Source organism: Falco biarmicus, chromosome 4, assembly GCF_023638135.1.
Source record: "Falco biarmicus isolate bFalBia1 chromosome 4, bFalBia1.pri, whole genome shotgun sequence".
In the NCBI taxonomy this organism is placed as follows: Eukaryota; Metazoa; Chordata; class Aves; order Falconiformes; family Falconidae; genus Falco; species Falco biarmicus.
Window position 1 is genome coordinate 47,279,773 of NC_079291.1, and position 13,586 is coordinate 47,293,358.

The window sequence follows — 13,586 nt, forward strand, 5'->3', positions numbered from 1 at the left end:
GATTTCAGAAGTGTTATATCAAGCATACAGACAAGGTTACTTCCTTTTTAGCTGGGAGCACCTGATTAAAACCGGTATTAATTTCCACTTGTACACTTGTTTCCACCTAGAGCATTCAAAGCTGCACAGGAATGCCAGACATCAGGCTCTAAGGCTGGAGGGCAGAGAGGAGCCAGCAAGCCCTGCACTGAGCTGGCTCTAGAATGCGAAGGCTCCTCCCTTTGGATGGGACCATATGTGAGTCAGCCCTTTGCCCGTGCACCAAAGCTTGCAACATGAAGCAGCTATCTCACAGGTCCTCTGGGTACTGGGAATGTTACACAGGAGGAAAGTGAGGACCAAGGAGCTGCCCAAGCTTTCTAGATGCTGTAAACATCTCTGACTGAATTCACAACATAGCACTCATGTCATCAATATGCTACTTAGAGCCCATAGAATTTATCATATATAATATTACTTAAATTTACCTGCCATTTCTGCTGTATAAAAATGGCAAGGACTGCAGAAATGAACCAGTCAGCATTTCTTACCTCCTACCTTCCAGCCTCCCCCAGTGCAGGGTGCATTGCTCTGCTTCAGGCTTGAATTTAGGCAGGTAAACTCCCAGAAGATGAGGCATCCCCGTGTGACACGCAGGTGACCAGGCTGAAGTGCTCTCCTCCTGTCTGACCCGCGGGACTATCTCCTATAACTCTTTTGGTGTTCTGTGGCCTATGCTGCCTAACAACTTGGTACTATTTTGTGTTTTCTAAACACATTTTCTAAGTAATATTTTCTAATTAACTAGTTTTCCTAGTAACTGATGTTGTCATACGATTCACAGACACAGAAACAACCCTCAAGAACCTATGCAGTTACAACACAGGCTCACTTCATGTTTTACAGGATAAAGAAAGTAACAGGATAAAAGTTAACTGAAGCTCCACTTACATGTTTCCAGAGCTGAATCACTGTTACTAAGGTTTTAAAATAATACTGGTATCTCACTTCAAAATTAAATAATGAATCACTGCATATACAAAAGGAAAACAAACACTGCTTTATTTTTTTTTCTTGGAAATATATTTATTTACTCTAGCTAGCTAAAAGAAAGACTGGTTTTCTTGCTCTCTCATAACTTCCCACAAGTGACCCAAGGTGTTGTTTCACCATTTACCCAGAACAGCAGGGTGTCCCTCAGCAGTCTGCTTCTTTCAGATCACTTATGACTGCTGGAAACATGACTCCTCAAAAAAGACCCCCAGTGCCTGGTAAAAATCAGGTCTTTCACTGACCCCTTCACCAGACTGTGGGTTCTCAGAGCACACAACCTTACTCAGAACCTGTTTTCCCTGAGAGGAGCATGCTGTTTTTCAGTCTCAAACTGATTCAACTCCTTCACATCATGCCTCCGTGATACCAGTCTTGATAGTAAAGCAAGGAAAAACACTCATTTAGTAACACACAAGCTTTGGGTACAGTATTAGGAACAGCACAGTTTAAGAAAGAAACAAAACCCAAAATTGTTTGACCCGTCAAAGGACATGTGCACTACTTAGACATCACCAAAGACTCTTTCCAAGACCAAGCAATTTGTGACTTAAAACCATTTTTATCTTTACAGCACCTTTAGCCTGCTGGCCACCTCCTTGTCTTCCATCCTGAGCTGCTTCCCTTCCGTGACACCACTCACAGGCTCAAAAGTTCACGATCAGCCTACGTATATCATGTATATATTTATACAGTAAAATATGGCCTCAGCAAACAGTCACAATATAAATGAACAACTAAAAGATGAAACTTCTTTTTACAGTTAATTCTATATTTGATTGCAAAGCACCTACCTGAACATGTCCCCTAAGCCTTTCAGCATCCCTTTCTTTGCCTTAATTTTATCCTTCTCTTTATCTCGATCTTTCTTCTTTTCCTTTCCAGCCTTTTTTCTGTCCCCTTTATCTTGGCTTCCATTCATCTGTCTCTCCAATGAGTGGGATGGCTGGTCACTTGCTGTGGACACAGATTCTCTACCAGATCTTGAGCTTTCCTCTGTGTCTTCCTCCACTGAAAGCACATATTAAGAAACATTAGTGGGATAAGAACAAACAACAAGGGCAGGCTTTTTGGTATGTTGCATAATGTATTTTGAAGCAGGATATATAAACAACCACAAAATACTCATTTATTTTATTTTCAAAATCAGTATCTGCTTTTGTGAGGTTTTCCTGGAATGTTCATTTGTACTATTAATGCAATAAACTCACCCTTTGCATAACACTCTGCAAAACACAATTTGTGGTTTGTGTTCACTCCAAATAATGTATGGGTTAATAAAGAACATTAGCAAAGTGATATTAATTGGCCCATTTTGTTTCAGTATTTAAGTCAATTGAGGAGTGATTTCAAAATATCTGCAAGAAGAAACAACAGCAGCACCAGCATGACCTGTCAGTAAATTCTTAGAAACACTCCTATAAAAGTATGAAAGTCATTAAGGACTGTTAACCCTCAATACAAGCCTTGATAGACTTTTTCTTCTGCTGCAAGTAACATAATGGTTTTGCCACACTACTTCATTTCCTGGAGTAGTTTAAAACATATAATGCACTATAATTTTTACTCCTAGTTGAGATGGGGTAGCCTGGGAGGTTCAGGTGGGGAGGTTCCACCCACTGGAACAAGTAAAAACCTTTAAGGGTAGATAACATGTTCCTTCTCTGTTTCCAATCCAAGACCAAGACTGAGAATCCTGAAGTATACCCAAGCCTAGATTTAACAGACGACATGTATTTCAGAAAGTTTGAAAGAAAAATGACCAAAAGAAACGATCTATTAAAAAACCAAAAACTCCTCCAGTAGCTTAATAAGAAAGAAAGAAAACACTTCAAGCTCGTGGGTCAGAATCCTGCAACCGTTTTGACTGAACTTAAATCCAGGTCCAAAAATCACAGTGCATGGCTGTCGAAGCTGTGATCTTGCAGGAGCTTTCACATTTTATACATCACATTGTAAGTAGGGCTACACCATCTCCCAGTTTTCCAACAGACAGCACAAAGCAGCAGGTAGGATCACAGATGTATACTTTGTACTGTCTCCTGTAGCTCTAATGCATAATGAGGCTCCAAACAACTTCTGGCAGTAGAAGCTGGAAAATACAGTTTTGCTTCATATATACACAATCTACAGAAAAATAAAAGATTTTGGTTGGTACTCAACAAGATATGGAAATGGCCATGGCTTATAGAAGGAAAAAAGAATCTCTTTTTAGTTGAGCATATATTTAATACTTATTATTATTCCTGCCAATATTACTGTTTCTAGACCTCACTGACTATTCTACAGCCAATAGAAGTGTGTCATTCTTTAGAAATTTCTCTTACATAGACTACTGTAGAATATCAACTTGTTTTTCTTAGTCATCATTCATATTTACCTTACAAGTAATTCATTGAACCTGAAAAGTCTACAAATCATTGACTGAAAGCCATTCAATATCATCTCTTCTTTCTGATACTTGCCTGCAAAATACTTTTTATTCATTAATATTGCAATACACAGACCTGTCCAACAGTCTTAGTACTTATTCACTGAGTATCCCAAAATTTCTATAAATATTTTCCAACCCTGAAAGATCATATAAACATATCTCAAGAAAAACATACCATGTCAGATAAATCTCAATATTAGTAACTATTTTTGAATCTCAACTTGTACTCTGAAATAAGAACCAGCAGGGGAAAAAAAAAAAGAAAAAAAAAAAAACAACCCAAAAAAACCAAGGACAGGTTTCAGCATTTCATGTTCACTTATCTTCAGAATCACTGTGAGTTAAGTAAATGATACAGCTTCTCAGTTGTAGGCACAGTTTTAATATTCAGATAATTGTATTTTAGAAACTTAGTAGGCCTGTCCTATAAATGGCTCTGTACTAGCTGTACTTGTACTTTTTTCTTTGTCACAGTGTTTCTTAATCAGTGCCTGGGATGATATTTAGTTATTTAAAGAGTAGTGGAAAACCACTTTGGAATAGATAAGCTAAATTTTTTGCATGTTAATTTATAGCTACAATCTGTTCCAGTTAAAACCAACTAGACATTTAAAACACTGTACTTACAAATAAATATAATTAGTAAAAAAAAAGTGCATTAAATTTCTGACAACTTTTGAATGTTTACTTGGTACTTCATTCCTAGAATTTTAAAGATGAATCAGTTTTGACCTCTGGTTGTTCATATTCATATAACAATGAATTAATCCTAAATATGTATTGTGTACTGTGCTATGCTGAGTTTCTGAACAACTTGTCATAACAATGCTTCCTCTTATTATTTATTTTGCATATTCTGTGGAGGTCATATTGCCTCCTTTTCCAAACTTGTGCTGCAATAAATATTTATCTATCAAACTTGCTTGCAATTAACTCTGTAGCTTAGGCTGAGCCCTGTGAACTGGGCTGCCTGTTCTCCTGGAGTAAACACTGGTGTCTCTACTGGACTCAACAGAATTTCTGGTTTTCTTAAAAGGACTCAACATGAAGAAACTTGTTCCACTTTTATGCAGCACAGTCATTCTGCAATTAACATACACCTAATTACTAGTGTTTAGAACAAATGCAAATGCTGCTCAATTAAAATTCAAGCCCAGGCTACAAATGAAACTTCTAATTTTTGTCAAGTTGCAGTAATGACATTAGGTTACTGCATAACACAGAATGTATTTGTTCTGGTGCTGTTATTTCCTTCCTATCCTGCAACTCCTGCCTCTCCATTTAGGATGCTGAAGCCAAAAAATTAAATTGGAGTATACTTTAAACATCAATTAAACCTGAAAACTAGTGTCATTTCATGAACCACACTGTACTATGGAGAACTACACAAATAGGTATTATGAAGCTATTCCCCTAATTAACCCATAAAATCGAAAAGATGCACATGAGGAATCAAAGCTACTTAATGTGAAGCTATTTTGCCACTAAGCTCCTAGGCCTCTTGTTGTGATATTTAATACAGCTGTAGATTCTAGCAATTAAGATTCAGCAAAAGATTAGAAAGCTTTGTTGATCTCTCCCAATCCAAATGCCTTGTTCTCATTCCAGACACTAAAGATAACCATTTTGCTTCCAATCAGCTATTTCAAGTATTAAGGAAAAAAACAAAAAGCAGGAAAAATGGTCAGTAAAAGCTGAACACCCATACTTTTCCACACATTACTTCCTTGCAGCCATTAAAACTCAAATGCATCTGGCCCAAATACTTTTTAGAATGTTACCATAGAACTGGTCACTGCTATCCAATTTTCATCCTACACTGAGTAATTTAATAGCATGTTGTTCCAAGGACAGCACGTACATTCAGAAGAGAGTCAGACCCTTTGCCACATATGCTACCTGTGCTTTTATGGCTTTTGTATATGGGGTGATGACATGTTAAGAATTCCTTTATACAATATATTGTAGTGCTATTATTTGCTGCTCTAAAGAGGGTCACTGGAAGAAAGAAGCACTCTTAGCACTGAAACACTTGGAGGAGAAAGGGGAAAAAATCCAAGGCAGACAAATGGATCCAATCTCAAGGGCATCAGCAAATTGACCACCGACATGTTTGCCTGGGTTTTACAATGAGAGAAAGCCATGTTTTAATTTCAAACAATTGTGGAATAAGTAAATACAATTTAAAAAATCTTAGGCAATGACATTATGGCAGCAGTGAGCATTAGGACCAGATTGCTAAATTGATGTCTACTTATTTGTACGTGCCCAGGCTTTGTCCATCTGAAGATACCATTTGGTAAATTCTTGGGAACCTCAGGCCACATATAATTTACATGAAGTGGAGCAGTCTGCCATGCTTTCAGTTTTAACATAGATACAGACACGTTTTCAGAAAGACAGGCAACATATGGCTGGGCCAGCTCTTAAGCTCCCATGGCCACCATGAGGAGAAGGCCTCAGGGACTGAGTTCTGTCCAACAAATTTACTATATTTGCTTTGCTACTCATCTGCTTCTATTAACCTGGCACTGTCAATTTCTGGATTACTTCTTAGATATTTTCTTATAACACACAGAAGCTATTAAAACACAAGTAACTCATATAGAATGCATAGTTCTAAGCACATAGCTTGGTCACGCTTTGCTCAGCCCTTCTTCACCATGTGAGGTTTGAGAACAGCCTCGTTCTTGCTCTCCCATGACACCAAGATGGCTCTTGGTCCACCAGTGCCAGACGAGTTCATCCATACAGAGAGATGAAGGCAAAGCCTCCCTCCATGGCATTTTGATTTCAGCCAGAATGCTTTGTCTGGTTTCCACTACTCCCATGCCAAGACAAAAAATACTTCCTTGCTACCCTCTATGCATTGCATCAACAAGCTCAAAATCCCTTATAGTAATCTCATACACCTATACTCACCTAGAAAGCGTGTCATGACAAGAGTTTTGCCATGTTTTTGATCAAATGAAGTTAAACCATCTGTAACTTCTGGATAAGCCCTGGATATCTCACGTCTTAAAAGAGGATATTGCTATCAGTGGGCTCACACCAAACAACGTCTTTTAGAAAAACATACACTTATGTCCCCAAAAACCATCAATCGGCATGCAGTTTGGGAGAATGAGCAGGATCACTGCATATTTTCTCATACCTGTTCTTCTACTGGCCAGAAACAGATTGACAGCCAGCAGCACCAGACCAGCATTTAGCCTCACTGCTGCGTGAAATCGCTAGGTGCTGGAAAAGTGAAGCAGAATTAATTCTGCACATAACTACCTTTGAGAAAAGTGACTAGCAAAATGACCTCCCTTTCAGTCTCAAAACACTTTTAGAAAGAGGCAGATGTATAAAAAAACCCAAACCCAACAATCAAGGAGTTTTAAAAAAATAAAGGAGTGATTACACAAGTAGCTTATAAAAGAATATTAGGGAATGAGACTTATGAAACAGACTTTCCAAAACTAAAAAATTTTAGAGAGACGAGGGTGAAAAATATCTTTTCAAGCCTCTTCCATCAGCATTCAGGCTAAATAATTTACTACTTCAGCCTTCCCACCACCCTCTTCATTCATAAACTTCTAACTAGTTGCTGGTTGATTAAAAAAAGTTCTGCTGGTGTGTGACATGTTGAAAGTAGTACATCATGAAGGTTAAAAATTCAATGATTTTAATACAACTCCTTATTGAGGTAATTTACCATTCATACTATTTTCATTCAATGCAAGTTGTCATTTTACCAGCCCATTCTTACATAGTTCAGTAATGATAAGGTTAGCTTTGAAGTGATTCTTTTATGTTAATGACAGTCTCCACATGTTGGGTCATACTTTGGGTTAAAGAACTGAAAATGTAAATGAATGCCCATTAGGGTGGGTAATAGCTAATCATTAACTTCATATTTTATTAGATCTGCCAGCCTTACTCACTCTAATTAAAGGACAGTGATTTCTTTTTTCCCCCCAGACACTACAAATGTACCCTTTCAAAGTTAGATGCACATGGTTTTGTAACATTAATTCAGTGGCTTTTTGTATTTCTGCATTACTTTTTTTTCTAATTTACATTAATAAATGTATTAGCCGTCTTACAGAAAATTTTCATAGTAATTTAAGTAAATACACTCCTAATAATCTTATTTTCTTATTTTAGAAGGGAAGGAAGCTGCAGAGTGTTGCAATCTGTTAATGCATATGAAGGGAAAAAGCCTGGAAAAGAAGTATGATGAAAATAAGTCAGTTCTATTCTTTTAAAATCCTAAAATTATCTTCAACTACTTTTAATTGCTTTCTAAATAAATTAACATATGTAGTCAATATTTTTTATGTTCAGCAATAGCTTACTTACAAGTTTCCATGCCTTCATCATCATCATCTGCTACAGGTTTATCGTATGATTTGTCTATGGCAGCTCTGAAGCTTTCGTTGCAGCCTCGTCCTCGGATAATCCGCGGGCGCGGGCGGTGGAAGGGAATATCGCCATTCAGAGTCACCTCAGCAACGGCTGTCTGCAGACTTTCTAATGAGCTGGATTTCTTCAGACCTAATGAAGGCCCCACATCTCTGGTTGGGGAACCTTAGTGATTTAAGGGGGAGAAAAAAAGAAGTAATTAGAATTAGTATTGAGAACTGCATGCTTGATTATGCATATCCATCCTGAAAGTCTTTAGGGACACACTTAACATTATTCACACCATCTCTCAATAATCTGTAGGGAATTCTCCACAGATTTGTTGGTCTCAGAAGTGAATGAGTATGTCAAGTCATTGTCAACGAAACCGACAATGTTAGCAATGTCTGGCTTTTCAAATCAGTGAAGAGAGACCAACATCCATTACTATTACTTTAAACAATTTGAATGATAACATAATCACAGGGCTTTAAAAACAGCTCATAAAAACTGCAGAGATACATAACTAACAAAACTATTAATTATTTTTGTTTTGAGCAGAAAATTTCATCTGTACTAGCCACTGTTGAACAGAAAGCAGATTATGGGCATGAATCTTACTGTGTTAAGAGTAACAGTCTTGCAAAGTAGCCTGACTTCTGGTTTCAAGGAACATGCTGTTTGCTTTTAATCAAGTGTTAAAGACTTGCATCAAATTGCTAGCAATTTCATAATGAAATGCTTCTGAGAAATACCAGTGACTTGCTGGGATTTTGCAAAGTTGCTTAAAAATAATCTGTAGAAAGGACCCAATTAGGCAATGCCAGTTAACCAGCTGGAAAAGAAACACATTCCTGGCAGTCACCAGGTTGATGTTTGGGCAGTGCTACAGCTGGGGCTGAAGGCACCGCTGCAGCATGTCCAGAAGTGTGCCAAGAAAGTCCCAGACAGTATCCTGCAAAAGCCTTTCCCCATACGGACTTTTCTTTCAGGTTTGTGGACTAAATGTCTAGCCTCTGTTTTTAGATAAACACTCTGACAGTATAAATCAGCTCACAATTGCACAATTAGATTTCATATTATAGTTAAAACTGGAAGAAATCTTTCAGAGGGGAAAAAGAAATATCACTGCATTTATTTGAAGTGATTTTCTTCAGAAGTGCAGTACAGTCTGGGCCGGATTTTCCATAGGATTTGGGGCTAGACAGCAAGATGAGGTGAGGCATCACCATCATCATCATGACAGCTACATTTCTTGAAGTTAGGAGACCAGAGCCCTCACCTAGAATATGGAAACCTCACTTTTTCTCTACCCAAAGGCAGCAGAACAGAGATGAGTGTGGTGGCACCTCAGCAACCCCAGGCAGTGGGTTGTTAATCAGTTGATATCAGTATCGTCATCTGACAGAGGCACAGAAATATAAATTTCAAAGCCCTGAGAGACAGAGCCAAGAACTGAGCTCTCAGGGATACCAAACCAATGAACAATACATTTGTAAACATGGTCTGGTGTGAATAATGCAAGAAAGGAAAATTATCTTTTTTAAGTATTTATATCAGAATAACACAGTTCTGCAGTTGATCCCTATTCTGGTAGATATTAGGAGGGAAAACAGAGACAGTATCTGTCACCATTCTTAACAAAGGTGAAGTTACCTTAAACTGGGGAAAACTGCTACTTATACTACTCAAAACCAGCTTCTTTGTCCATTCAGACTGGGTGGGGAGGAAAGGGGTTGCTGGACCTACCAAAGGGATGCAGAATAGCATCATGGCAAGTCCTCTCCATGTAGTTTGTTAAATTGGTATGAGATGGAGCAAGGCAGTAAACACTTTTATTTTTTATTCACCTACCCAAAGTCTAGGCAATTATGTTAAACTGAAATCCCTCAGATCAAAAAAATTCAAACCACAGTTGTCAAATTACTCCCCTTCAGCTTCCCTACTGATAAGATGAACTTGTAAACAGAAACAAAACAAAAATCCTCTTTCACAGGTCTAGACAACTCCTGCAGTTTTGTTCCCCCAGTGGTCCAGAGTCCTGCTGCTTGGACCCTTGGCCAGAAATAAACATCCCCAACAAACGAGAAATTTAATTTTGAAGAAATTGCATCTCCTAGAAGAAGTCACCCTCTCACTCACAGCTGGTACCTGCTGCAGGGCCCAGGGTCACGAGGATGGCTGGGGGCACAGTGCAGCTGTGGGGGTGAGCCAGAGCAACTGGGACTAAGGAGGTCTGATGGCCTCCCAGCTGTGCAAACAAGCAGCAGTTCACGTTCACCAGACTTCTGAACATGAGCTGTAAGTCTAAGGCAAGTATTTTTACATACACTTTCTCTACCAAGTAAAAGAACTCCAGTTTAGACAATTCCCTGTAAACTGTCCACTTTCTAGCATATGCCAAAACCTGCTATTCCTGCACTAAAGCCTGCAGTACACAAGAAATGGCATTTTGGTTTTTACTTTTTGAGATTGTATTCTACCAAAAACAGTCAAAGACAGCAAAAATGAATGCAACATTTTGAAAGAAAAAAAAAGAGGAAATGGGACAATCATATATAAACCAGCTGTTTGACAGATTCAATCTCATATACAAAAGGAAAGGGTATCCTCTTACATGGCAACTTACTGTAAACTTCCTTATTCTACATTCTGCTTTGCAACCTTCTAAATGTAATGCTCGTATATCTTTTCCTAATTACTGAGTGGCTCTTTTTGTAAACAGTAATTATAAAGGAGGCATTTATGTGCCCATTTATGTTCTTAAAGGACATTAAAAAAAATTCCATTTCCTGCCACTCAATACAGATCTTTGTGAAAACTGTATTTATGTAAGTTGGCCTTTCCCAAAGGAAAAGCTAGATGGGACATGACCTAATGTTCCCGAGTACTGTAAAACTAATAATGGATTACAAAAATGATAGGGATATTTATTGAACTTGGGTGGCCATGAGCACAAATGTGTACAGGTTGCAGAATTTGAAAGAGGGAAGTGTCCTTTCGCAAGAAATTTTAAGTGCTGCAATTGTAAAGCTATGTATATTTTAATACCTTCACTATCTTCTTATGGCCACTTCATAGCGAGTCTACTCTTTTCAAAATATATAGTTAAGCCTCCCCGTAAATCGAGTGAGTTCAGAATTTATTACTAGAGTTCACCAGCCAGAAAGTGAGTTGTTTACCCATAATCTGGTTAGAAACAGCAAACTTTCTTTAAAATGGATTCTGTTTAAAATTTATGAGTCACATCAAAACCTTGTTTTCTACATACAAAAATGTCAGCATTTTCTTCCAGCCTTTACAGCACTGGTGGTAATCATCAGAAATGTTATCTGCTCAGAATGAGTTCTACTTCTATTTTGACACCAGAATTTAAAGTAGAAAAAAAAGAAGAGGAAAAGACACATCTGCCTAAAGCATCTTTATATAACTGAGGGATGAAAGGGATTCTTTTATCATTTTTAAAATTTGAAGTTTATCAAAATCTTCCTTTTCAACAATTTTCTTAACAAATATCCTTTGAGGTAGATTTATCCCTCCGTACCACAGCAGTCCCCCTACTGCGACTGCCACCATGTGCACAGTCTCCTCGCACACTCCACTTACACGCTCCACCATATGGCTTTACTCTACGTGCCACATACCCCGATCCATCCTCTCAAGGGCTTTGTAACATGCTCACTCCACCTGGCCAAGCCCAGCCACTGCCCACCACACATGCATCACCACTCCTGATGTCCCCAGCTGGCCAGCCCTTGGGGACAATGGCCAAGCCTTGCCCTCCAGGCCATGCAGCCAAGCTCTGCTCATGCATGACTCTGCTGGCAGGGTGTGCGTCTGCTCCCATACGGTAAAGACAGCCCCCGCCACATAACTTCACAGTACATACAGATCCAGCGAGACATTTAACATGCAATACATGACACGAAGCCTACATGTTGCTCCCTGCTCCAAGCCCTTCGTTTTTCCCTTCCTCTGATGCTGTTTAACAACTCATTGTGCTTCCATTTCTCTCATCTTATTGTTAAGTATTTATACAGTGCCACAAATCCACTTGGGCAATTTGCAAAGGCAAAAATCGCGGTGTCACAGGATATATGAAATTTCCCTCAGTGGCTGAAGGCTATAAACCAAACTTTTCGTCAGCACTTTCTTTTAAATGATTTAAAATTGCAATTTTATTTCTTTCTGAAACATTATTTTTATTAAGTCTCAGGTTAAATGCTACCAGCAACTGATGCCAAAAACCTCCCTCGATTTGATAAACTCAGTTTTGCAAAGGCATGAAATCTACTTTCTAAACACTTTATTAAAGGACATTAGCAGTGAGTCTATTTACTAACATCTGTTCCATTAAATCCGATAAATTCTTCTATTTCTAGTTCCGATCATACACTAAAAGAGACTGGGGTGAGCAGGGGAGGAATAGATCAAGCAACTGCATCAAAAATAGTTTCATTTTGGGTCCATTTAATAAAAGAGTTTATTTTTAAAACACTGTGTAAAAATAAATAAATAAACAATTTAGATATATTCTTTTTTTCATTTATTTTTTGTTTTCACAATGTATACATGGAAAAATAACCACCTAGAACTATAGCATGCCTGGCACTCCACAAATAAGCCATGCTCAATTGCTACTGAATGTGCTTCAGCGCTTGGATGAACTGTAAACACTGCAAGTATTAGGCACTTCAAGTGAACTATAGAAAGAAAAATAATTAAAAATCTATTATAGTAACTAGGGCTGGTGAGTTCTACACTCCCCTTTTCAGCCGATACTATTAAGTTCAACTCTGACTGTAACAGAGTTTGTTTTTATTTTTTCTGAAGTAAATACACGCTAAAGCTTTCTGGCTTCTACAGTTCATTAAAACATAGTTCACCACACATTTGAAGCATTTTTTTTCTTAGAACCCGACAATTTTTAAGCCAAACTACAGTAAGTGGTTTGTTTAACAACCACATCCATCTTCAGAAATGGGAGAAATCCAGTGTTTATATACAAAACCCAGTTAAAAGCACTCAAGATAAATAAAATACAAGTACAGTAAAAGGTGTTTTTTTTCCTTTTTTCCAGCCACTGAACTTGCTGCACACAAAATATGTAAGTGGTTAGTCCAGATGGTTATGGTCATGCTCTTTCACCCAAGTTGTCCGACTTGTCTCTTTTTCTGGAATTTAATCCAGGTGTTACACATAGAGAAAAACTACACTCAATTAACACCACCCTCTATTGATAGCACCAAACCCACTATGCACTTTTAAAACCTAAGCATCATATTTTACTAAAACACATGGGTTTTACACCATTCTAACCATATTTCATTCAAATAGGCAGGCTAATAAGAAAATGAAAAATAATTTACAATACATTTTAGTTTGATCTATAACTCCTTTTAATGTGAATAATGCTCAGGGGCGAAAGCAGTTCCTATGCACTGATTATTACCACAATCATTAACATAATTGATACATTCACACTCTGATGGCCTTAGTCCTTCAAAACATTCATACATTTTTATTTTGTGTACTCATTCTCAATTTGTAAAGCTGCAAGTGTGTGGCCAAATTCTGCAATATTTTAAGAACTAGAAGTTTCACCTGTTTAAATAAAAATTATAATTTTGTCACTTGAGTACTTAGAGCTTTTCAGTATTCCTACTCATGTTGTAAAGTATGGTTAAACAGAGATGCAGTTGTGAATTATTAATTATAAATTCTGTATGGAATG

General features: G+C 37.8%; 1 protein-coding gene across 15 annotated transcripts in view; it reads right to left on the bottom strand.

Moving 5' to 3' along the window:
* The window catches only part of PARD3 (par-3 family cell polarity regulator), a 459,181-nt gene that overhangs the window by 139,709 nt on the left and 305,886 nt on the right, over nucleotides 1-13,586 (bottom strand). For all 15 annotated transcript variants that reach the window (XM_056335022.1, XM_056335029.1, XM_056335028.1 and 12 more), the window contains 2 exons: nucleotides 7,811-8,038; nucleotides 1,824-2,040 (listed from right to left, as the gene is read on the bottom strand). In XM_056335022.1, coding sequence (XP_056190997.1) covers nucleotides 1,824-2,040; nucleotides 7,811-8,038 — 445 coding nt within the window. The remainder of the gene's footprint in view (nucleotides 1-1,823; nucleotides 2,041-7,810; nucleotides 8,039-13,586) is intronic.